Below are 25,000 nucleotides of genomic sequence, written 5' to 3' on the forward strand. Positions count from 1 at the left end.
GATGGCAGCGGACGCTCGCTGATTCCCTGATGTGCGCTTCGCTGGTTACCATTTTTGTCCCACAGTAAAATACATATTTTCCCACATACGAGTCTAGAGTGCCCGAGTAAAGACTTTTTTTAAAGGACATTATAATTTTACGATGTACAAGTTTGTTAGATTGCATTTGAAAACTTGATCGAAGGACCGAAAACTCATAAAATGTTCTTTTCAACCAATGTATTTGTTTTATTTTAATTCCTTGAATAAATAATAGATGTGTATCGTCTTTGTAAGGGATTAGATATGACTCCACTTCATTAATATTAAAATTGCTTAATAAATATGCATGATGTATTGTTGCATGAATTATTTCAGTATTTCTGACTGTTCATTGTCTTCAGGCTCTGAGCCACCCTCATCTCCTCAGGTGGTCGAGGAAGGAGCGGATGAAGAGGATGAGGAGTTGAGCGGGGCCGAAGATGCAGACCTTAGGGCCTCCTCTGGGAGGGGGTCTCTCCTGACCAGGAGAGGCATCACACTGAGAGTCCTCTTAAAGGACGGGCTTGTGGAGCCTGGAGACGGCATTCTGTCCATACACTACCTGGTACTGTCTGGAAATTACATCATTAGGACTATTACCACTTAATTCACCAATTAATGAAAATCTGTTCACCCAAATCTAGTTAAAAACAGGGCAAGAGAGTTGAGGGGGGCCTGTAGAAATGGTACGAAAAAAAAAAAAACGTTAGAAAAAAATAAGATTAAAATGATATTATTAAAAATAAACAGATCTACATAAAACATTACATTAAGATTAAAAAGTACAGCACTATATTTCCCAAATAATGTTGATTTTTCTCACTATAAATAGTCTTTTTGCATGAAAATGTACAGCTTCCTTATACATTATAGGATTGGGGTCCCTCCCACAATCTTATTTTGGGGCCCATGCCGTCTAAAAGTAAAATATTAAAACTAAACCCCTAATCTAACAGAATGTGCTAGATAGCTCAGTTCGGTTTTCTCATAAAATGAAACGAAATATTAAGCAATGACTGTCATTAGGGTAAATAATAAATAATGATAGAATCTTTATTTTTGTGTGAACCATGCCTTTATAACTTCTCTGCTCAGGTGTAAAGACTCTGTCCGTCTCTTCACAGGGTAAAACGTTTGTTGGAGATCTTTTGAATGATGGGAAGATTCGTTGGGTGGAGACTGGGCAGATCTTTAACTCTCCAAGCGCTTGGGCAACACACTGCAAGCGTCTGGTCAACCCAGCCAAGAAGTCTGGCTGTGGCTGGGCCTCGGTGCGCTACCGGGGACAGAAACTGGTCCAGTACAAAACCACCTGGCTACACAAATACCAGCCCAGTGCTGACATGGTGAGCAATGGAGGAAAAATGACTTGAGGTCCTTGCACACTGAGAAATTTTCGCATGTGTTTTTTTTTTTTTTTTTGGTATTACATCAAGATACTTGCTAAGGACGAGAAAATGCAGAAAATCGAAACTGATCGAAGTTTTTTTATGATGGACAAAAGTTTTGGAAGCTATTTTTTTTTACATGTGAAAATATCTGAGGAGAATTTCGTACTTGGTGTGTGAAGACCTTTAGTCAAAAGAAAGGAAAGATATTGTTGCAGAATGTAAATAATAGTAACCAAGAATTTCAAAGGTTATAAATCGGTTACAATAAAAATCACATTGCAGCCAGCAGTTTGTGTATGGTTTGATTTGTTTACCTCAGAGTCTGATAAGTGAAGGAGAAGATGATGAGATGGGAGATGATGACGAAGAGGAAGGGAAAACATCTGTGCTACTAGAGGACAAGAATAAAAAGTCCAAACCTGAGCTGCACGGTATATGATGTCATCATCTGCATAAACATAAACATTACGTGGAAACATCACTCTTCACAATTACCTAGACTCTTCATATCAAAACAGGACACCTGACATGGCACAAATTACTCTGTTTATATATGTTATTTCCTCTGTTTTTTTTTTTTTTCACTAGACATTGGTCTGATGCAGAGGAGAGACCGAGAGAGAATTCCAGTCAGGTATTGCACTCTTGGCACTAGAGATGCTGCAAGGTAATTATTACATTACAAATATAATGTTTCTTTTTTATACGACAGTTTTAGAGTTTTAAACAACATTTATTGCACCTTCTTCCAAAACAAAGTGTACCGGAGTATTCCTGTGTTTGTCTTGACAGGGATCCTCACACTCTCGTAGAATTATCTGCCTTTTCTGCGATCAACCGCTTCCAGCCTTTTAATGTAGCAGTGTCCAGCAATGTTCTGCTGCTAATGGTATGAAGTGCTCATGGATTTATGAATTTACAATAAAGAGTAAAATCAATTCTGATGATAGAGTGTCAACAGTTGAAGCCAGCATAAACCTTTTTATTCTCCTCTATTTATAGGATTTTCACTGTCACCTGACCTCGAGCGAGGTGGTGGGATATTTAGGGGGCCGATGGGACACTAACACCCAGTGTAAGTGTGATCTTTTTTTTTTTAACAGCTGTACAAACTTTGGAGGTTATAAACACTCAAAATGTATTTTTCATGTTCCTCAGTGCTTACAGTGTTGAGAGCGTTCCCTTGCCGTACGCGGCTGGCAGATAAAGACGCCGCTCCAGCTGTCGAAGAAGAGGTTAGTCTGCAAAAAACCTTTTGTTAGTGAAGTAACATAGTCTTAGCAGTTTACCTTATTAAAACTGTGTTGCAGATTTGCCAAAACCTCTTCATGCGGGGGCTGTCATTGGTGGGATGGTATCACAGTCACCCACGAGGCCCCGCCCTTCCGTCTCTGCAGGACATAGATTCACAGATGGATCACCAGCTCCGCCTACAAGGCAGCAGTAATGGCTTCCAGCCCTGTCTGGGGATTATCTGTGGTGCGCGATGGATTTCACAGATGATTATTACGCAACACAGCCTGTATTTTATTGAATGATCTGTAAAGTCTTTTCTTTGTCCACCAATTATAGGACCCTATTACCACGGGAACCAAGGTGTAGCCTCCACCATCACGCCATTCTGGGTAGTTCCCCCTCCTGAGGTAACTGTTCTTAAACATTTACTCAATAGTTTTTGCTGTTGATGCCAAAATATTAGCTTGCTCTCATTTTCTTCTTCCGCTTAGCAACGACCCAATGATTACGGCATCCCAGTGGCGGTCGAGGTCACATACGTGCAAGACAACTTCCTCACTACAGACGTACTCAATGAGATGGTACGATAATGACTAACATGCTACATTTATGCAGCAATGTCCATCTTGGTAAAGCAGGGATTCTAATCTCTTCTATAGTTTAGCATGTTTCAGAAATAGTAACTTTTGAAGTAAATCCTTGGTTTTGTCTCTTCAGTTTCCTGCAGCTATAGATAACACCTCTCAGTCTAGATTAGATTAAGCCGTCTTAATTACATCCTGTAGAATTAATCAGTACGATGTGTGAAGTTTTCTGAGAAGGTTAGGCTGATATGTCTCTGTGTTAAGATGCTGTTGGTGGAGTTCTATCGGTCTGCTCCTGACCTTGTGCAGTTCAGTCAGATGTGGAGTCCTAATACCTCAATACTCGACAAGATCAAGGTCTGCTATCATTCCTGTCCTTCATACATACACAAACAAACAAAACACAATATACATTTTCATGATTTACAATTAAAACTAAGAATGTTTTTAAGGCAAAGGGGACAGTCCAAAGTCACATTAGAGCCAGTATTGCTATGTCAGACTTGTTGGTATACGATGTTTTCATAGCATCAGCTTCAAAAATCAATCTGATGTTATTTCAGAAGAACAAAAAGCTTTTACTTGACATCTTAAAAAGAAATGATTGCCATAGACTGACTGAAATCAAACCTTTTAAGTGCATATGCACAGACTTAATTATCGAAGCTTCTTTCTGCTGCAGGATAAAAAATAAATAAAATGGTAATTGCAATTTACCTCACTATTCTGCATTTGTATCACAATTCAGACTTTTTTTCTTGCAGTTCTGAAAAAGAAAAAGTCAGAATTGTGAGATACAAATGCAGAATAGTGAAATATAAACACAGAATTGAGATATATTAAAAAAAAAAGTTACATTTTGAGCTAGTTACAATACCAGAAAAAAATGGCAGAAAAAAAAACAGAATTTTGAGATGTAAACTCAGAATTGCAAGAAAAAGAAAGCCAAAATGACCTTTATTTTGAGATGGAAATAGGCTACCATACTTAAGTGTATACTTTTCTGTAAATGTCTTAAAAGTTGTCTCTATCTATTGTGCAGAGTTGGTGTCTTTAATGATCATCTTACAGAAAAGCATGACTATATGTCTGAGCAGCAGAATTGAAAGAAAACTCATTTTCTGTCATCCTTAGGCTTCTCTGAGTGGCCACGCACCCAAAGACCAGGCGTACGCACAGATCCTGGAGCACGTGTACAACCAGCTGCGCAGCACTCAGTGACCGAGCAGATTACGTCTCTGCATTTGTGTAACGCTGTAGAACTGTTGACTTGGGACCTCCCGCCCTGTGCATTATCCGTCTGTGTACTGTTATATTGTATATAAAAATGCCTTCAAGGAGGATATCTCATATATGCTTCCGTCCAAACTGTTGCCTTTAGGACTGTTAGGTCTGTATCACTGGCTGTGGTTTATACGATTCTGCCATATCTGTGCTGTGAAACTTGTCTTCCTCTGTGGTAGAAGCGTTTGATGGGTAGTTAGGAAAGAGAAGATGGGTAATTGAGTTCTCTCTCTCTCTTTTAGCTAGTATTTATCTATTTGTGTGGTTAGATTTGTGCCATGTTGACTACGCAATATGGGAACAATGCCTTTTACCTGCTGAATACCTTAAAATATACACTGGAACAAATGAAATGTGCTGATTCCGTTTACTTCTGGCTTCTAACCTCATTACAATGTTTTTCTTACCATACAATTAAAGAAACAGTTCATACTCACACAAGCGAAACAAATGGGAGTACTTTCTTGAATTTATTTACTTAAAGACAAGTGGACACAATAAGATACAAATATTTAAGGTTTGGGATATTTAAGAATAACAATATAATGCAGTTAAATCTGAAACATACAAGAGGAGACTTTAAAACTACAACATACATCAACCTGCTATTAAGCTAACATGCAAAAGTCATTAATAAAAAAGGTTGAATGGTTTTGTATGCATATAAAAAAATATATAATACTAAAAAGAGCAGTGCCAGAATGATTTCTTCTCATGAAAATCATTCTTGTACCCTCATTCGATTAGACAGAAATAACCCATTTGTTGTTGTTTTCTTGAACTTGTAGTGTTGCAAAGGCACATCTGTACACATGCTTGTACATCTGGTCACAGCTCATGCCAAATACTGAAACCAACAATCCCTTCGTAAATAAAGAAAAAGGACAGACAGAAACTACATATTAGTTCGAAAATCATAATTAATATTTTGTTTGGTGCACTAGATCAATTCTTGCCATCGAAAAGGCACTAAAACTCTTTTTTTCACATTGAAACAGTGATCGTAGCCTGTCTGCTTCAGCACATCTACTACGGTTGGTTACCATGAGCAACACAAACCGTGGATAAAACATGTAAACAGATTCGGAGAGGAAGAGGACACATAGGTGCTCTATGCAGACAGGACTTGGGAGTCAGGGTGGAGAGTGTGTAGGTCCATGCTTTTATGGAGTGTGAGGGGAGAAAAAAACATCCTAAAACTAGGGAACACTGAGTAATGAAGAAACTAGATCTTCAATCACTTTTAAAGCTCTAAAAACACATTGCAGGTGATGGGAGAGCGCAAGAGACGTAGCACCATCCCTTCATTTCAAGATGGGAAGATTTTTTTAAATATCAAAACATTGTGTTAATTAGACTTTAATATGGGGCTTATGAGCCAACATCCATCCTTAACACACTCCCATATACACACCAGAAATAATGGGACACTGCCAGCAGCATCAGATGTAGAGACTACCGTAAACTGACATCAAAAGAGGAGAAAGAGAGAGGAAGACTTGTTATTCAGGCTGCCGGAAGAACTATTTGGCTGTGTTTCTTTCAGAAAACAGTGTGTAAATGGTTTGTCTGCCGCCCTTAGTGAGTTGTAAGGGAGGCACAAAGTGTTTCAAAACTGATGTAGTGCAGTAAAGCCCTCTCTACCTGACTAAACACATCCCTTAGGTGTAATCCAAGGTGCAATTCAGCATCTAATTTCTAACATCATGTAAAAATATTAATGAAAAAATATTAGATGACAAAAAGTTATAGAAAAATGTTTTAATTATGGAGCGTAAGAAAGGACTTTCCTTTCTACAGGCCTGTGGCTCAGGATTTCTGCACACTGGGACGTTGCACAGCCCCACAGTGCTCACGTGTTGGTCTCAGATAGAAGGCAGTTTCTCCTTAATCTGAGAAAAGTCAATGTCGCAGCCTGACCAGCAGGGGCAGTAAAGGGGACCAGTCGAAATGCAACTTCTCACAATACAACAAATGAGAATTTGTACTGATTAAGAACAGCCTGTCTACTCTTTAAAAGCATGATCATTTCACCACAGGGATAGTCTGTAGTCATTTCTTTTCGGTTCATGCAGGACAAACAGTATGAGACATTATTAAAAGACTTGGACAATGAAGTGAGTTAGTGTGTCTGAAATGTTAGCTTAAGGACCAGGTTATAACGTCCATACGTCAGTCAACTGGTCAGTCAGTCAGTCCTGGAATGTGAAAGGTCATCATTTCCCAAAGTTCCCTCCTTCAAAAAACCAATCAATGTGTAAAAGTGCCAGAGTACAGGTACATTTGGATCAACGGCAACAATGTGGTGAGGATGAAGACCAAGATGACTTCAACTGGCTCCTTACTCCCTACATCACTTCCCTCCAGCTTTCTCCCTTTCACTTTTTTTATTGCTCTTTCTCTCTCTCCCCTCTTTTCATCAACGAAGACCTCTTAGTGTGGCAGAGGAACGATTACCTCCACGTAGTTGAGAGGGAAGAATCCAGATGTGCCACGCAGCATGCCTTCATACCAGTTTTCATCGATCTGATTGGTCAGAGTGATGATGTCACCCTCGTGGAAGCCCAATTCGCCTTCATTCTCCGGATCGAAATCATAGAGAGCTTTACAGCAAGGCTGCTCCGCTGCTAAAAAGAGAGATGGACAGATTTAATGAGAATGGTATATAAAGGAGGGATTTTGGGAATAAGGGATGTTAGTATACAGTGGAGAAAGCAAAAGCTAAAAAGAAAATATATTGTTGGCCTTATACTTATAACTTATACTTTAACAATAACATCCTCATGGGTCAAATATTTGACATTCTTGGGAAACAAATAAGTAAATGGTAAATGTGCATGTATAAACACCCAAAATTAATCATAGAAAAGACAAATTTGACATAAAAAAAAAAAAAACTAAAAACATTAAAAAGTTTTTTTTATATATATTTATCATAGTTGAAAAAAGTATAAATAAGTAGAATTTTAAATTAAATGCATTAAAGAACCAATACTTTTTAAACAATTTAATGCATAATGGCAGTATTGTTTTTGTTAACTAAAATGATTAAAATAGTTTTTGGTAATTGAAATAAATTTGATATAAAATATAAATATCAGATGAAACATCGACATGGCAACTGACTGAAACAGACATGTTTAAGTTGAAATACTAAAATTACTTAAATTAAACAGAAATTTAGATAAAGCCATATAGAAATTATAGATAGACAATTATAGATACATAATAGACAAAAGCACACAATCACTGAACTAAAATTAAAATGAAAACAAAAATAAAAGCGAATTAAATACTAAAATAGTATATAAATTACAATAAAAATAACACAGTTTCATAGCAGTTAATCAAAACTTTAATCTTTCCCAGATCAGTCTGTCAAACCAGTCATGGAGTGCAATATGTGTTAGTGTTTGACAAAGTTTTAATCTCACTGGGTTAGGACGAGGTGCTCTGTGTTAGTGAGGAGTCGGGTGCTAAAGCCTGGGTGTGTAGTCATGTGACAGAAGACCTCCAGTGTCAGTCTCTAGCAGGGGATCACTCTGTTAGATGGAGCAGCACTCTGTGCTTGAGGCCAACACACATGTGCATATTTACACACACACACACACACACACACACACACACACACACACACACACACACACACACAAACACACACACACTTTCTCTCTTGAATATACACACATCCGGCACACATACCCTTTAACAAGACACTATGTAACCTGTAATATGCTGTATGTCAGTGCAATAAACTACCATTTAATGAAGAGCTGAACCTATCATGAACTTTATAGATCACATTTTCACAGCTATAGAAACTCATCTACTGTGGATGTAAATAATCAATGGAAGTGAAATTAAGATGCATTACTTTAAAATTATCCTCACCACCACCAATAGTGGAGTTTCAGAAAACAAATTCAACCAACAATAATGGTATATTTGCTTGCCCTTTTGTCTTTGCTGCTATGATGTGCACATTTTTGTAGCTGCTGTGCTATTGCGCAACTTCCCCCCACATTCTTATTTGGTTCTCCTCCATTTAAAAATGCCAGGCATGTAACGACACTAAAATTCAAGTTGATATGATAAGCCCATAATTATGTTATGCTTGATAACTGATAAATGGATAACTACATTCCATAATGTTCGGTCTAAAAAAAAAAAACACATATTAAATAAGAAATTAAAAATGATACTCGTATACAACATTTTAACATATAGTTATGTAAAATTGATATGGATTTTGAGACTAGCTAAAGGTTAAATTCAACAGTTTCATGATTAAATTATCTTTAAATGAGCATCAAAAGAAATAAATCTAAGTCTACAAAATATTGGACATGAAATGCATAATTAAATATCCAATACCCGGTCAAATATAATGATTATATACCAGAAAAAAAAGAATTTTTGCGCATCCCTACTTTTATTCCTGCACCTTCCCAAACTTTTACTTCGACCCCAACACACATAAACACACAAACTTTCCCATGCAACCACTCTCTGACTCACGCAGTCTGGGTTTCCACGTGGATATTCTGCCAAACTGGTGGTATGGCTCTGATGACGTAATGAGAAGAGAACACAGAACAGGGTCACTGGCTGACGGAGAGAGCAGCTGACAGCTGTCCATTTGTCTTGCCTAACCCAGCACATGTACAGGCGGTCTCATCACACCCTGCCACCGGGCTGCAACCGCACAAAGCACAATGTGCCTTTCTCTCACTGGCCTCAAGTCCAAGGCATTTCCTCAAATGTAATGAAGATCATATATACTCATCCAGGAACAGCTAAACCGGTCAAATGGGCATCCTATGACTGTGTTAAGCAGGTAAAGTAAAAGTCTTACCTGCATTGCGCATGGGTGGAACAGATGATGGGGTGAAGCCACCGTTTGACTGTTCGTTGGTGTCTCCAAAGTCAATTACAGGCTTGGGCTTGGGCACATACTCTTTACGAGGACGTGTCTGAGCTTCTTTCATCCTGGTTGGTTAAATGAGAGTCATATATTGCTTCTTCGACAGAACAAAGAACAAACACACATGCTTCGCTAATTGCACATGTGCCCACACCTGTCTCTGAGTTTGTCAGAAAGCTCATCCAGGATCTGAACAGCCTGTTTGTGGTACTGCAGTTGGGACTCAACCAGTGACGACAGCTGGCTCACCTGCTCAATCTGGACAAGAACACACAAACATCAGATATATAAATATGCACTCATGCACATTTATGCTTATGGTAACACTGGGAAATCACAACAACATTCATAAGCAAATAGTCTAGTTAATGAGTAATTTCTGAGGCCTTGAGTTCACAGGAGTCTCACTAGACTGCTAGATTTAGATTGGGAGCTCTGCTAGCCCTTCACACTAAAGGTTTACTATGGTTTAAAACTGTACCATACGTCTTCAGTGCATTACTTTACATCTAGCACTTGATGACTTTAAAATCTTTTTCCACAGACTAAACCAGCCAATGTTTATCCCCTCATCAATTTATGGTCATTTTCAACCAATAGATGGCGCTCTGACATCTCCATAAAACATCAGACAAAAGCTACAGCCATGAAGCCAGAGCATTTTGATCCTTTTGGCTGCACTGCAGGTTTATTGGATTACCTGTCTTGACCCCACGGATGGACTGGAGTAAAAAAAAGGACAGAAAAAGTTTAGCAATTCTGCTAATTCTAAAGTGACAGCCTTTGCCAAAAGTTCTAAAGATAGAAACAGTCGGTTAAAAAAAAAAATCACTAAGGCAAGGTGTTCCAGACACACACACACACACACACACACACACAAACAAAAACACACCAAATGAAGCATCAAGCTGTCAGATGGTAAATCCTTACATCAGTTTCCAGAAGGTTGTACATGCTGATCTCGGCCACTTCCTTAGATTCATGGAACTTCTCCAGAGCCTGCCTGACCTCTTCATCTGGAATTTTCCCCTGACGTTTCTTCTTGTAGTCATAATCCAACCTGCGTCCTTCCAGCTTTTTCAAATGGTGCTGAGAAAGAGGGAAATTCTCCATTTGAAAACTACTGGTGTGGAACGGACCACATTAAACAAAGTAACGGAAATTAACTCTAAACTCTTGTTTCTGCAAAGATATTACTCTCCAGCTCATCATTCATTCAAAACAAACTGTAGATATTTAATTCTAGTAAATGGTTTAGCATAGTTAATCTGCATCTTCAAGAACAAAATATTCATAAATTGCATCTTTAGGGTACAAAAGCTTGTCACTTGGCCAGTACCCTTGAAGGGACATCTTTGTACCATATCTACAGCTGAAAGGTGCATATTATTGCCTTATAGCAGTAATATGTACCCTTAAGGTACTACTATGACCTTACTCTAAAGGTACTGCTCAATGGCAAGCTGTTGTAACCCTAAAGGCACAATTTTTGCAATTTTTTCTTTGAATCTGGGCGTCATAGAAAAATTATACATGTTTCTTTAAATTCTATATGTGTCTGAGACAGAAAATGTAAGCAAACCTGTATTTCTCTCAAGTCCTTGTCAGACAAGCCTTGTAACGGGTCGATGAAATTCTGTTTGACATCAATGTCCAAAGAATCCTTCACCTCTGCTAGCCTCTTCATACTTTCACCAACATCAACTAGAGCACCACCTAGACACATATACAGTTGTTTTGTACGTTAGCAAGAGATTTCAAGGTTTCAAAAGCTGCAGACATTTTGTAAACCCACCAAAGTTTGTGTCCTCTCCGAGTTCTCTGCCATACTTTGCCATGCATTCTCCCAGCAGCCCCTCTGCCTGTGGATAACCTGGACTCTTCACTTGCCCTCTAATCTTAGACATCGTGTTCAACATAGAGAGCTTTGCACGAGATGCTGTGTGAAAGAAAAGGAAGGAAACAGATGTTTTACAGTAATGATCAATAATGTTTATTGTAGGCATCTGTTCTGTCAGAAAAAATTATACATCTATATAGATCTAGAAGCTTAGCTCATGTATACAGTGGAGCACAAAGCCTTTCAAAGCATTTAATAGCATACGTGAACACAGGCGCTCATCACATGCAGTGCATTCAGTGCCTGCGCTATATCTCTCCAGATGTAAGCATCTATTAAATGTCTCTGCACTTGTTCAAACTAGTTGGAAATAAACTTGTTCAAACTTGCTTAGGAATATGCACACTTTCATACTTTATGGTATCTGAAAAACGTTATGTGAACATTGAACAGGTGAAAAATTCCTGGTTGACTTAACTTAAGACTACTGATGAGATATTGAAGTGCGGATCTGATGGTCACTAGTTTCATCCCATGAGGCCATGGGAGAGGATTTGTAAATAAAAGACACCATAGGTCACATGACAGTGAAAACATGACTGATGCAGCACTACGGTGATGATAAATATTTGTGTCACGCACTATATGCATACCTGTAAAAAACAAGGTACACTTTGGGCTTAAGGACTATAATGTATACAAACCTTAAATAAACACTAAGATAACAAAAGCTCCAAGATCATTTTTGGTCTTACCTGGATTGGGCTGCAGGTACTCTGATGTTTTAGAGATGACTTCTATTACAGCTTTATTAGTCACATCCACTTTCTATAGAAACACAGAGGGGAAGTCACCACACTGAGAACACGAACACACACACACACAACCAAGACAAACAAACTAAACACGATAAAAGAACAAAATCTCTTGTAATAACATTAATATCACCTTACAGATGTTTACTTAGCTGTAATGGCCAGCAGACTATAATTTATCACTTTCTTATAATTTCTGCATTGAATATCCCTATGTAGGATCTATCAGAACACTGTTTTTTTTACTCCTCTTCATGTGCTTGTATTCTAAGAAACCATTTACTAAAATATCGAATTACAGAATCAAAAGGCAGTATCAAATCTGTGAAGTCATTAATGTTCAGTGTTAAACAAACAGTGTTGTCAGGAGACCAGATGACAACACTCAGGTATAGAGGAGAGGGTTATTGAATAAAAAAAACATTTAAGATAATTATAAAAACAGAAAAAATCCTGGAGCACTACAGCCACACCACTTTCACTTTGTAAGCAAAATCAACTTTCCAGAAAAACACAGGTGGTGTAGAAAATCTTACTGATGGATGTGTGGGACAGAGATCAAGTCTTTGAATCACTTAATGTGTTTAAATCAATGTTTTTAGAAAGACTGTTGGCTGCAGTGTGGGAAAATACTCTCCACTTACTCTCTCCAGGTCCTTGAACTCCTCGTCCAGTTTAGTTCCCTCAGCACCACCAACCTTCTCACTCACCATCTGACACAAACAGAGAAAGAAGCCATCTTTAATCCAGTATAATCACTGTATTACAGTAAAATAACACTAAACTAACATACAACAAAATCAAACCAAGACACAAAACACACAGTGTGACCAGATTAATCAAATTAATATACAAAAAAAACAGATATTTATATCAAAATGAAACAAGTTTTGTGTTAAGGTTTGTCAAACCTGTATCAGAATCACTGTGTAAGCAAAAATATAAATATATACAAAGTGTTATGACATTTTAATAAAGATAATTAAAACACATGCTGCATATAGAAGTCTAACTGAAAAAAAATAGAGCCTGATTCTTTAACATCTAAAAATATAAAATGATTCACCCAATTCACTTTTAGAATGGTCAGTGATTATGTAATTCATTCATCTCCCTGAATGTCAGGCAGAGAAAACACTAATAATGTTATGTAAAAAAAATCTGTGTGGTGCCAGAAGCTAATTTTTCAAGTCTAAACCACAAATAAAAGCAAGGACAGCTGCAGTTGTAACTCACAAGGGGCCCAAGGCAAGATCAAACATGACACACCAAAATTTGCCTCAAATTCTGTGAGACACGTTTATTAATTTACACTTTCCCTCCACCTCTGGATTCCACAGAACATAGAAACGGGGTAGAACATAGCTACCTTTCACAAGCCACTCATTTTAGCACTGTACACATGTAAATCCAATTAGCCCTCCCCTCACCTCATTTCTCTTGTGCTCACTAAGGAGGGATCATTTGTTTCCACTGTACGTCCATGGTGTTCATTTTTAAAGCTCCGACTGACTCCAATAAGACAGTTTATTCTTAGTTCATTATTACGAATATTATACAGCACAGAATCATCATGCATTACTTGACTCTACTGTTTTAAATTGACAACAAAAAAGCTCTGTGTGAACCTGTGTCTGTCACAACAGTTGTTGTTCTCAGGGCTCGGAAACACATGCGTGCTCCACTCATCTTAATGTGCTGACCATGCAATAGAGAAGCAAAGACAGTGACTGTGCAACTGTTGAAACAAGGCCACATGTTAAGTTTCAATCCTCACCAACATATGTTATTCGTTTCACTGGTTTTTCGACCCTAACTGTAGGAAGCGTATATTTTCAACATGGAAAGCGCTGGATGTTTGTCATATCACGTCATAAGAACATTAATCACAAACACATGTCATTTTATGGTTGTAACTTGTATTGTTGAGAAGCTTTTTCTTTTCGCTGTTTCTATGTTGAAGACTATTTATCTATAACCACCTGTTTCCGTGAGATTTTCTCTTACTCTTTACTGTAAGCGCTTCCTTCAGTCTACTCGAACTGTAAACATCCAGGACTAGTTTGTGAACAACACAATCCAACTGATCTTTCAAGTCCGTCCAAAGTTTAAAAAGACTTTTTCTCAAAACTATTTAGAATCCATTAAGGGAGGATCTTGCAACATCTGCTGTATAGATTACAAAGACATCTCTTGCTGCCAGGTTTGAAGAAAATAAATAGCATTGCGATTAAAATTATTTAAACAATTTAAACTAGGGCTGTGTATAATAACATATGCTGATCACAATAAATGAATAATACTTATAAACGAAATAAATAACACAATAAATGTTATTAACATTAATAAGAATAAAAGGTTATTAACCTAACCATGAACAAAAGCAACCCTGAACAACTTGTTACAATTAGATCAAGATGAATAACAGTTATTTTAAGCCACACACATCAGCACAAGAACGTTCTATTACAACCATAGCCGTGTTTGACAAAGATGTGTCTGATTGCAGTGACCTTTTCACTCCTCTATATCCTCCAAGCATGTTTGCATATTTGTGCAATTCAGTTTGTTTGGCAGAGCAGGGCACAAAGGGAGCTAATTAATAATTAAACCAGTGTTTTGTGGCAAGTCAAGCAGTGTGTCCAAACGTCTCCAATATGTGGAGGTGGGGAAAGAGAGTGGATAGAGTCAATGGCATATACTTGGTGGACAACATGATACGGCTTAGATTGAGGCCACAGATAAAGACTGACGTGTTCAAGTTCCTTTTAATTTAACATTCTAGTGAAGGCAATACTGTCAGTGCCACATTTCAAAATTATCTAAAATCCAATTTCATAAACAATCTTGTGGTACAGCAATTTACATACAGAACTATATTTGCTGATACTTTTCAGATACTTTAAATGTTTTAAAAATAAGTGTGTCTTTGCCTCACCAAGGCTGCATTTATCTGATCAAAATTACAATTAAAAACATAATTACTGGGAAATATTTTACCATTTTAAATAACTATTTTCTTTTTTAATATTATATATATTATGTATATTATATTATGTTATATTATATATTTACGAATAAACTAGTTTTTTCTGAGTCTGTGTTGCAAGGATGAAGTTGCCAATCCTGACTCGCCATCTCCTCAGATGCGCCTTTAGAGAAAGTTCATCAATTCTTTACGGATTATGATTATAATTAAAGAGTTTTTGTTTCCGATTAGTTTTTTTGTTTTGTTTCATTAAGTAGTCATTTAAAGCTCTCTATAGAAATATTTATCATGTCTTTGAGGCATGTATTCACTGAGTTACGGTTCATTTTTGTACAACTGTTAAAGACAAGACAGAAAAGCAGAAAGTGGATCATGTTTGTTTTCATTATTTTATGAAAGCAAAGCGTTTGTTAATATTGTGAGTGCACAGAAATAAAATAGACCCTTTGCAGTTATGAATGATGTATTACTCTTACCTTTATGAACAAAAATTACAGCGCATCTACTGAAAAAAAAAAGCACGTGATCACGCTGGTGTCTCTATGTCCTGAAGTGTCTCCGCACAAACTATTGGATATAGCGCACATTTATCTGTGTCTAACGTTTAAACATTGTTATATACTTGAACTTTTATATCTTGTGGCGAGTGGGGTGGGGCAGAGAGGCGTGGGAACGAGAAGTGAGGCAAGGTGTAGTGATTGAAGATGAGCTGCACCTGCGCCCCACCGCCAGTATCGAGTCCCACGTAGGATATGGAAGGATATAAAACTGGAGCGACAACCGTGAAGGACGAGAGAGGACCAGGCCTGGGACATTATTTTATGTGTTTGCTTTTATTTATGCGCACCAGTCGTCCGCGAGGGGCTGGTGCGCTGTTTTGTGTTTATTTTTGGAATTATTAAAATGTTTTGATTGTGCGCCGGTTCCCGCCTCCTTCTTCCCGATGAGTACAAAGGTTATATCATTACATATCTATAGATTTTATTTTAGACAAGTCGCGATGATTTGAAAGGCTAAATTGATCAAATATAGGCTCACTGTCTGCCGCTGACCGCTTGGTCGTTACAAAAACAAAAACTTTGTTTGTTATATTTAACAAACAAAAAATGCTCCAAAAGTTTTTCAAAATTTACTGAAAAAAAAAACGAAAAGAAATATAAATCACTTGAAAGTGCGCCTTATAATCCGGTGCACCTTATAGTGCGTAAAAAACAGTAGTTTTGAGAAGCAACTCAAAACTCTACTTTGCTATTACATACAAAACTTAATTATTTTAATAGCTGAAACATTAGTATAAGCTGTTTAGGGACTGTTTAGCTGTTCAAGAGCATTCCTTCATTGAGACACAGTAGAAGATCTGATAAGAATCAATGTAGAGGGGCCAAGTCTGGAAGATTGTGCTGCTAGAGAGAGAGTGACCAGCTGGTTTAGCCAAGGCCAAAGATCAAGAAGGCCAAACTACAGGAGTTGGCCATCCGAGGAGCATGTGACTGCAATGGAGGATAGTCCATAAGATATTGAGTTATGAGATGTTCTGTTTGAAGCCCTTAAAACACTTAATTTAGGTTTTACTTTTATTTCATTTATCTTGAGATGTTTTAAGTTTAAGTTTCTCAGCTCAGTGAAGCACTTTAAGCACCAACACTTTTATATTAAGTTATCTTTTTTGTAGAATTGTAGAATATCAGTCAAGATTTTATAGCAAAATAAAGTGGATAAATCCATCTTAAAAATTAAATCCACACGACTTTAGGATGGATAAAGGCCTTCTGAAGTGAATCAGTGCATTTAAGAATAATATCCATATTTACAACTTTCTAAACCATACCCTTTAGCTCTTGCTAACTGTCGTGTTCACAAGAGTGGCGTTTCAGCAGATGATGTAGAATGCAGGCATAGCATAAACTCCAGTGAGAACATCCCAGTCTCGTGAGAACCAAGTGAGGCGGACAGTAGTGAAGTATTTTTTCTCTGCTGTAAAAGTACTTTTCAGGTGTCTGTACTTTATCAGTGTTTTTCTTAAGAAAACTTTACTTCACAACATTACTTTTTACTGCACTACATTTCATATTAAATGATATAATACTTAATTACATTAGAAATCTACTACTTACTTACTTTTGCTCAAATAAAAGTAATTCAAAGATTTACTTGAGTACAAGAAAGAATTACATTTTTAAATGTTCTTAAGTATTATTAAAGGTAAATCGAACAACAACTTTTATGAAATTAAGTGCAGTTAAAAGTATGAAATTATGCTTTGGAATCTAGTGAAGTAAAGTTCTCCAAAGAAAAACACTCTGATAAACTACAGATTTTAAATTTACTTGAGTAAAGAAAAATACTTCACTAATGTCCACCTCTGAAGAAAAGGTAAACTAGTCTGCTCTTGGATTATATTGAAATCCTCTTATATACATGTGTGTGTCTATATCTTTTATTATTATGATTTTTTTTTACAAATCCCCATTATGTACTTCTGATTTGTGACCAGTATTTTGTTTTGCTTCCACATTCGTCACTTCTCACTGAAGCTTACGCTACAGGTACGTCCTACACTCCTTCATATGCTGGAACGCCACTCTCGTGAATGCAAGCAAATCAGTTAGTAAAAGCTAACAATTACGTTTTATAAAGTTTTAAATATGAATTTTATTCTTACACTTGACCACTATTCACTGCCATTATAAAGCCTGGAAGAGTCAGAGCATTTTTATATAACTGATTGAATTTGCCTGAAAGAAGAAAGTCATAAACACCTAGGATGGCATGAGGGTGAGTAAATAGTGAGGTAATTTAAATTTTTGGGTGAACAAAAACTAACATAAAAAAACAAGCTTCATCTGATGCATATTCCAGAAAATACGTTCAAAGTAATGCAGACACACCAAAAAAAAAAAAAACATTTGTTCTCTCCAAGAGTAATAATCTCAATCAGACACCTCCGCAATGAAACTGTAGATCTCAGACAGCAGGCAACATGATAATGTATATTTATGAGTGAAAGAGGCCTTATCAGCAGCTAAAGAGATAATACAGAGGCTTGGCTCTGACACACACTTTTGATAAAGTATGCAAAGTACTGCTAACTTTGACACAAATAAGCATACAAACAGCCAGTCATGTAGCCAAAGCGGACCCAGCAGGGGAAGAGTGAAATCAAGACCAGACTCCATAGATAATGCAGTGCTTGTGAGACTAATGAAGAGAAGAATGCATGACTGTGACTCAACTAGGGGTGGTGAAAAAAATCGACTATCGATTAATCGCGAGTATGTTATGGACGAGTATGAATCGATTATTAAATTTCCAAAAATCGTTTTTTTTTTTTCATTATTTTATTTTGTAAAAAAAATTATACCGAGAGTTGAACGTCACGAACGCGCCCAGTTCCAGTTAGCAAGCAGCCAGAACAGGTGTGTAAAATGGAAAAAACAGGAGCGATCTCCCCTGCACCAGATAGCAGACATGTAATACTTCATCTCTGACTCAAAAAAACGTAATGCTCCTTAACAAAATCTTCGAGAGTGCATTGAATCAGTGCGAAAAAAAAGCGGAGCTTGTGTGAGAGTGAGCCATTTTATCTGACCAATATTGTCAACGTTAGCGAGTATTGGCATTAGATTATTATTATTATCATTATTATTTTTATTATTATCTAATGGCATCAATAAAGCTTCAATAAACCCGCAATGAAGTGTTGGGACTTCTATTCGTGGACACTGATTCTGAAGGGTAATATCTGTATTCAGAAGATGACGGAGATATTGAAAGTGAAAGTACACCAAGCACAAACGGCGAATCCTTTGCCCAATGTAAATGGTCCTTTGCCAAATGTCAAGGTGTGAACAATGTTTGCAGGGGTCGGAGTGTTCATCGCGAAATTAGCAGGCGTTTTATTGTTGCGGGGACGAGGCGGGAGATTTTTTCCGCGCTAGACCTGTATATTTGTCTTCTGACCGCACCTCTCCGCAATCGCGGTGACAGTATTGTAGTGGAGACTTTGTCTAATGCCTCTGGGTATGTTAGACAAGGTCGAAGTATTCATAGGACAGTTAGGAGGTAAGGTGGAGAGTAGTCCGAGCCGTGCACACTCGGCGCGTGCGCGAGGCAGATCTGTCCGCGCTGCTCATAGCAGAAGCAGAGGCGATGTGACGCGGGGCATAGATTTTGAACTAAAAAGGTCTTGTCTACTTGTGTTTGTGTGTCATATGAATAATATATATGTGCCCCATACATGGAATCAGAGTGCCTGCTGCATGTAGTAAACTGAAAATCCCAACCGCTACATACATTCGGTTTGTTTCTACCATTTATTAGTAATGATTTACACAGTTTGTTTACTACTTACTGTTGTGAAATGGAAAATCAATAATCGTTAATCGAGAATCGTTAATAATCGAAAATCGACTGTAATCGAATCGGGACTTCAATAATCGTAATCGAATCGAATCGGGAAATCATACAGATTAACCACCCCTAGACTCAACTGCCACAGAGACAAATGCAGTAAGGAATTTCAGAACAAAACCACTTACGCAATCCCCACACAAACAAAAAAGTCAAGCAATTGTGTTACTAGGTAGACACCTGCCTAAAGGTGATAGATCTGCTTTTTCAGTTAAAATACTTCCTACTATACCACCTCATGCCAAGGTAACTACAAAGTATTCGTAGGACGACTTTTAGGAGTGTAAACAATGTGGCACAGTTAAAACATTGCTGTTTGTTGAAGCATCCAAAAAAGCCTAACACAGCAACACTGGAGCAACCAATGGCATCTGTTTGTCTGACCAGTGGAGGATGGTTGGACTATTTACGAAAACTGTTGACTGTACTACAGTGGTGCAGAAATTATTATCTTTTAGGCTGGCACCGCCCCACTGACTGTGGTAGATGAACTTCAGTTTACAGGAGCCAGTCCACTTTTCAATTTCCAGACTTAATGAGTGTATCCACTTTTAAAACAATGACACCATTACCCAAGTAATATATTTTAAGCTAATAATTAAATACAAGTGTTTGTCAATAGAAAATTGTTATTAAAAATACTGATAACACATACTCTTGGATAGTGGATAGACAAGCCCAAAATCTTCACACACCTCCAAATACTCTGAGTGGTTCAGGTTGTATATGTGAACAATCCAAGTTATCTAATTTTGCAACTTTTGCGGAAATTTCAGCAAAGGATAAATGGATTTATAGTTCTAAAAATAGCTTGCAGCAGCTCTGCTACTAAATTTATTTCAAAATGGCAATCCATATACAACTATGATCAGCTGTTCCTTCATCTTGGCTGAGCTTTCAATGTTGTTACGGGAAAGGATGAAGCTGATTGGTTAGTTCTTGTCACATGACCCGCGGTGCGCTTGCTGCATTCTGAAAAGTTTAAATGTTTTTAACTGGATGCGATGCGGATGGAACCTGGATAAAACTATGAGCGCACATACCGTGCGCCTACATTGAAAATAACGAACTTGAGCGCGCAAAAGATGCTATATTTGAACGGTCCCTAAGTCTTTGGTTCTTTTAATTTTGATGATTTTTTAACAAAAACTCACCAATCTCATCTCATCTTTATCTCAACAAATTAGAATATGGTGACATGCCAATCGGCTAATCAACCCAAAACACCTGCAAACTGTGCAAAGGTTTCCTGAGCCTTCAAAATGGTCTCTCAGTTTGGTTCACTAGGCTACACAAGTTGACTGGAAGAAAAAAGTGTGGAAGAAAAAGATGCACAACCAACCAAGAGCTTTATGAGGATTGTGAACCAAAATCGATTCGAGAATTTGAGTGAACTTCACAAGGAACGAACTGAGGCTGGGGTCAAGGCATCAAGAGCCACCACACACAGACATGTCAAGGAATTTGGCTACAGTTGTCATATTCCTCTTGTTAAGCCACTCCTGAGCTGTCTTACCTGGGCTAAGGAGAGGAAGAACTGGACTGTTGCCCAGTGGTCCAAAGTCCTCTTTTCAGATGAGAGCAAGTTTTGTATTTGAAAAATTTGATCATTCTAATTTATTGAGAAGCACCTGTACATTGTCCGTGTCCCAAATGGCACCATTAACCCACGAGTTCTTCCTCTGAGTCCGCACTTTCGTGACATAATGCCGCTTTGACTGTTGGGTAGGGCTGTCACGATAACAAATTTTGCTGGACGATAAATTGTCAAGGAAATTATCACGATAAACGATAATATTGTCGTTTTAAGACCAGTTTCAACTAATATAATGATAATGGCATAATAACGCAGGTACACCTTTTCAAAGATCAATAAACTCTGATTTTATTTTATGGCATATTCAGAGCAAGAAATAACAACATGGTAACAAATGGGACAACCTACGGTCTCATGGACATAATGGACATGCACACGTGGCAGCCATTGTAAGTCCATAACACCGCAAGTGCACATGAAGTGTTCCATTTGGGACATTTAAATTTGACTGAAATACACTGTTAAAGCTCTGCAAAAGTCTTGACCGATGACATGATCAGTGATTGCCAGCTCTTCCTCAGCCCCTTCCCTGCTCATTTCATCTTCCAAATTTTCCAAGGCAGACTCCAGCATTCCACTTCTTCAGAAAGTTGGGCTCTGAGATCTTATGAAGTTGTGGTGTGACCAAGAAACTTCAGTGCTGAAGAGGACCAAAAAAAGGAAGGTTCTTTTTTGGAGTCCACTAAATTATGAAGACCATAAGGACTGAGGTCACTTTCAGCTGGTTCCATTTCTGTTTCACTTAAAGCAAATAAGGTCTGGTTCTTTTAAAACAAACTGTGAAAACACCCTGAATTCCATCAAAATCCACCAACTGATTTGTTTGGGCTATTTTTAACTTTTAAATAGTACTTGAGTTGTGCATATTTCACATATTTCGCATATTCCTGATTCAGATGAGGTGACCTTTGCATTAGAGAAAGCAATATGAATAGAGTACTCAAATTTTAGCCAGAAGCAACAGTTTGCAGTTTAATCCATCTAATGATGAACCTTTTCACTACACAAGACATAAACTGATGGACTGGAATGAATTATTGTGATGTTTTTATCAGCTGTTTGAACTCTCAATCTGACTGCACCTATTCACTGCAGAAATTCACTTCATTAATTTCATGGTGACTTTAATAGATTGATATGGAGAAGAAAACATGCCTTACCTAAAAATAATGTATTAATCCATTTATTACAGCTTTTTCTTTAGGCAGCAGATTGATTACAGGTAATTTTTTACTATATTCCCCAAGTTAAGTATTTTATAACTCTGTCCCTGTGCAGCAATAACTGCAGTAAGCATGTCTGGTTTTATACCACAAAGGCAATGCTGTGGTAAGATGTGTTATTTATCATATGTCATTGTAATTCTTAAGATTTTAATTAGTACCATTAACAGTCAGAAACAAGGCTACAGAAAGCAAGAGCGTAAAAACACTGTTCCGGCTCAGACAAAAAGCTAAACGAAAAACAGTCCCTGTTGTGTACATTAAAAAAAAGCAGCTCAAATAGTTCTCCGGACAGCACACCGAGAGGAAGGCTGGACTGAGGGTGTGACTGGTGTCAGAGTTTCTCTTTTGGCAGGGTGGCTGGCCGGTGTCAAGTATTGATTACTGTGGAATGCTGGCATGAGTTCACTGCACCACTGCAGTCCAATAAAAAGAGCCAGGCAGAGCAAAAGAGAGCACAGCAACCCCCCTTAGTGTTGCAGGATTCATACTCCCGCTCAGGCCCATATGCTGGCCGTTTTCCGTGCCCTGCTGTACTCCTCCACTCATGTAAATTCCCCACTAGGGATCTGAGCATGTTCCAAACAGGAAATTGGGCAATGGATTGTCCTTTCCTGCTGAGATCAGTGAACAGGGACAGAGATGCGCTGCTTTCCCTACATCTGTGCTCATGTGCCCTTTGGAAAACAACAGCTGGCAACGAGAAACTAACAAATTGACGAAAAACACATTAAGTCTCAAGTTAATTACACCATAAACCACAGACAAAGAACCTTCTCACAACACCACAACAACAAGCAAGAGCAGCCAAAATCAGGAAGAGGTTTTCATTATAACACATTTGATTATCTTCACACGGTCAAAGTGAGACTTTTGGCACATTTTAAGCCAACACATTGCCTGCTGCGAGCCCATGCACATGCATCATTCTGCTTTGCCTTTGCCATGATAATAAGCCAATATTCAGCTTAACTAGATGGATATAACTTTATTTAGATATCACTGGCCAGAAAAGCTCTTTACCCAAATATCTGCTTTTATTGTGGTGTTATTGCTGTTATATAGTACATGTTAATGCTCCCATCATATGTATTAATATATTTGTTAACATACAATTGGAAACCAATAGAAACATTACCTAGTCAGTTTTTGCACAGCAGGACTGACCCAAATTCTGCTTGTTTAATCACATGCAGGTTTCTTTAACCCACTGACAAAAATACACGACTGACTTTTGCTCATTTTTAAAACGAATGCCAGCATTGTAAGCCACATTTTCCAGCTACATATTGCCAGCATAAAGTGTGAACCATAGAAACAAGAGAGACACAAACAAAACGTAATTGTCCAACAGATGCCATTGAAGGAAACTGCGGTAATAATGAGTAAACCTGATGCTGTAGTATATTCTTTGTATATTTTCTGTGCAGAATTAAAACAACTCACGAGTAGGTCGTGAACATATGCTTAGAGCCAAATCGTTGATTTTACTGCAGTAAACGTGGCAAGAGGAGTGATATAGTAAGGTCGGGGGCGTTGTATTGTAATTCCAAGCTAAAAGAAAACAGTCACTCTTGTGCATATTTTTTAACACACCGTAACCTCTAATTAGGCGTGAACGCACCCAAAAAGTGACGCTGAACATTTATGACCAGTGAAAGAGGTCAAAAATTTTTAAATATCGCAATGACTCTACGGGAATATGACATTTAAACAACAGCACGTTTTATCATTGTAAATATTCAGAAAGAGTTAAATACATATAGAAGAAACACACACAAAATACGTTTAAAGTGCAGAATAGCGGACTTAAGTTTAGCGCAGCGTTAGCAGGCTAAGCTAATTGGCACAGCATTGCGGTTCAATGGAAGAAAACAACAGAAAAAAAAGTAACTCGCAAACCTGGCTGGCTTTGTAAAACTGCTTCTTTAAGCCCGCCACGGACATCTTCAAAGCGTAATCCTCTTTTCTCGACGAAAAAAAAAATACTTGTAAAGTTGGTTTTTAGACTGACACAACAGTGTGACAAAAGTCAACGGTCGCTGAGTGAAATCTAAAACTCAAGTCCTCAGATAAGCGATAAACGACACCGCTCCACAAAAAAATAAAAAATACTCCAGGTGGCTGCTGGGAAAGGTTTTATAATGCTATGTTACTAAATGTTCTTCTGGTGGCTTTCTACTAAATTGTGACTTCGATACGGTTTACAGTGCATCCACCGCATTTGTAAGTCTTGAGGAACTAGCGGTTTCCTGCGCAACGCAAGCACATTCCTTGCGCGAGCGGAGAAAAGGACTGGAAGCGGGACACCAGCGCCCGCTATCGCTCAGGAAATACACTGCACCCACAGCGCAAGTGCTTCTATTGACCAGATGATGGAGCCAGATGTCTATTTTAATTGAGCTCAACAAAAAGACTGCTAGTTTATTATCGTTATTAAATACTATGCTAAGATGATCTCGGCACTTTTGTTATTGGAACTAACTCTATTAGATTAACAGCAATAACATAAATACAAATTTTATATATACATATTTTATTTAATGTCTCTTATGCTGACCAAGGCTGCATTTTTTGTCTCACAAATACAGTAAAAACAGTAACAGTGTAAAATATTTTTTCTTTTATATTTTTAAATAGCAAAGATATAGCTATATATATATATTTATTTATTTTTTTAATGGGA

At 37.7% G+C, this 25,000-nt stretch overlaps 2 protein-coding genes across 5 annotated transcripts in view; one reads left to right on the top strand and one right to left on the bottom strand.

The window, feature by feature from the left end:
• Positions 1 to 4,869, top strand: part of mpnd (MPN domain containing) — a 5,244-nt gene extending 375 nt beyond the window's left edge. Inside the window, exons 2-13 of the mRNA XM_052563957.1 lie at positions 384 to 586; positions 1,146 to 1,367; positions 1,732 to 1,843; positions 2,001 to 2,079; positions 2,205 to 2,301; positions 2,415 to 2,487; positions 2,571 to 2,647; positions 2,723 to 2,891; positions 2,985 to 3,055; positions 3,140 to 3,229; positions 3,497 to 3,589; positions 4,367 to 4,869. Coding sequence (XP_052419917.1) covers positions 384 to 586; positions 1,146 to 1,367; positions 1,732 to 1,843; positions 2,001 to 2,079; positions 2,205 to 2,301; positions 2,415 to 2,487; positions 2,571 to 2,647; positions 2,723 to 2,891; positions 2,985 to 3,055; positions 3,140 to 3,229; positions 3,497 to 3,589; positions 4,367 to 4,453 — 1,373 coding nt within the window. The 3' untranslated portion in view covers positions 4,454 to 4,869. The remainder of the gene's footprint in view (positions 1 to 383; positions 587 to 1,145; positions 1,368 to 1,731; positions 1,844 to 2,000; positions 2,080 to 2,204; positions 2,302 to 2,414; positions 2,488 to 2,570; positions 2,648 to 2,722; positions 2,892 to 2,984; positions 3,056 to 3,139; positions 3,230 to 3,496; positions 3,590 to 4,366) is intronic.
• Positions 4,870 to 4,973: 104 nt separating this feature from the next.
• Positions 4,974 to 24,615, bottom strand: LOC127963874 (endophilin-A2). Of its 4 annotated transcripts, XM_052563958.1 has the most exons (11): positions 24,217 to 24,597; positions 12,740 to 12,808; positions 12,036 to 12,108; positions 11,236 to 11,379; positions 11,023 to 11,156; positions 10,371 to 10,529; positions 9,595 to 9,698; positions 9,372 to 9,505; positions 9,035 to 9,082; positions 6,974 to 7,143; positions 4,974 to 5,379 (listed from the first exon to the last, which is right to left on the bottom strand). In XM_052563958.1, exons 1-11 carry the CDS (start codon positions 24,259 to 24,261, stop codon positions 5,260 to 5,262), a joined length of 1,200 nt encoding a protein of 399 aa, XP_052419918.1. In that variant the 5' UTR covers positions 24,262 to 24,597; the 3' UTR covers positions 4,974 to 5,259. The 4 variants fall into 4 exon arrangements, with proteins under 4 accessions (XP_052419918.1, XP_052419920.1, XP_052419919.1 ...); XM_052563960.1 differs by having other exon boundaries at positions 4,974 to 7,143; positions 24,217 to 24,596; XM_052563959.1 differs by lacking the exon at positions 9,035 to 9,082 and having other exon boundaries at positions 24,217 to 24,595.
• Between the last annotated feature and the right edge of the window lie 385 nt (positions 24,616 to 25,000).

This window comes from Carassius gibelio, chromosome B8 (genome assembly GCF_023724105.1).
Source record: "Carassius gibelio isolate Cgi1373 ecotype wild population from Czech Republic chromosome B8, carGib1.2-hapl.c, whole genome shotgun sequence".
Classification (NCBI taxonomy): domain Eukaryota; kingdom Metazoa; phylum Chordata; class Actinopteri; order Cypriniformes; family Cyprinidae; genus Carassius; species Carassius gibelio.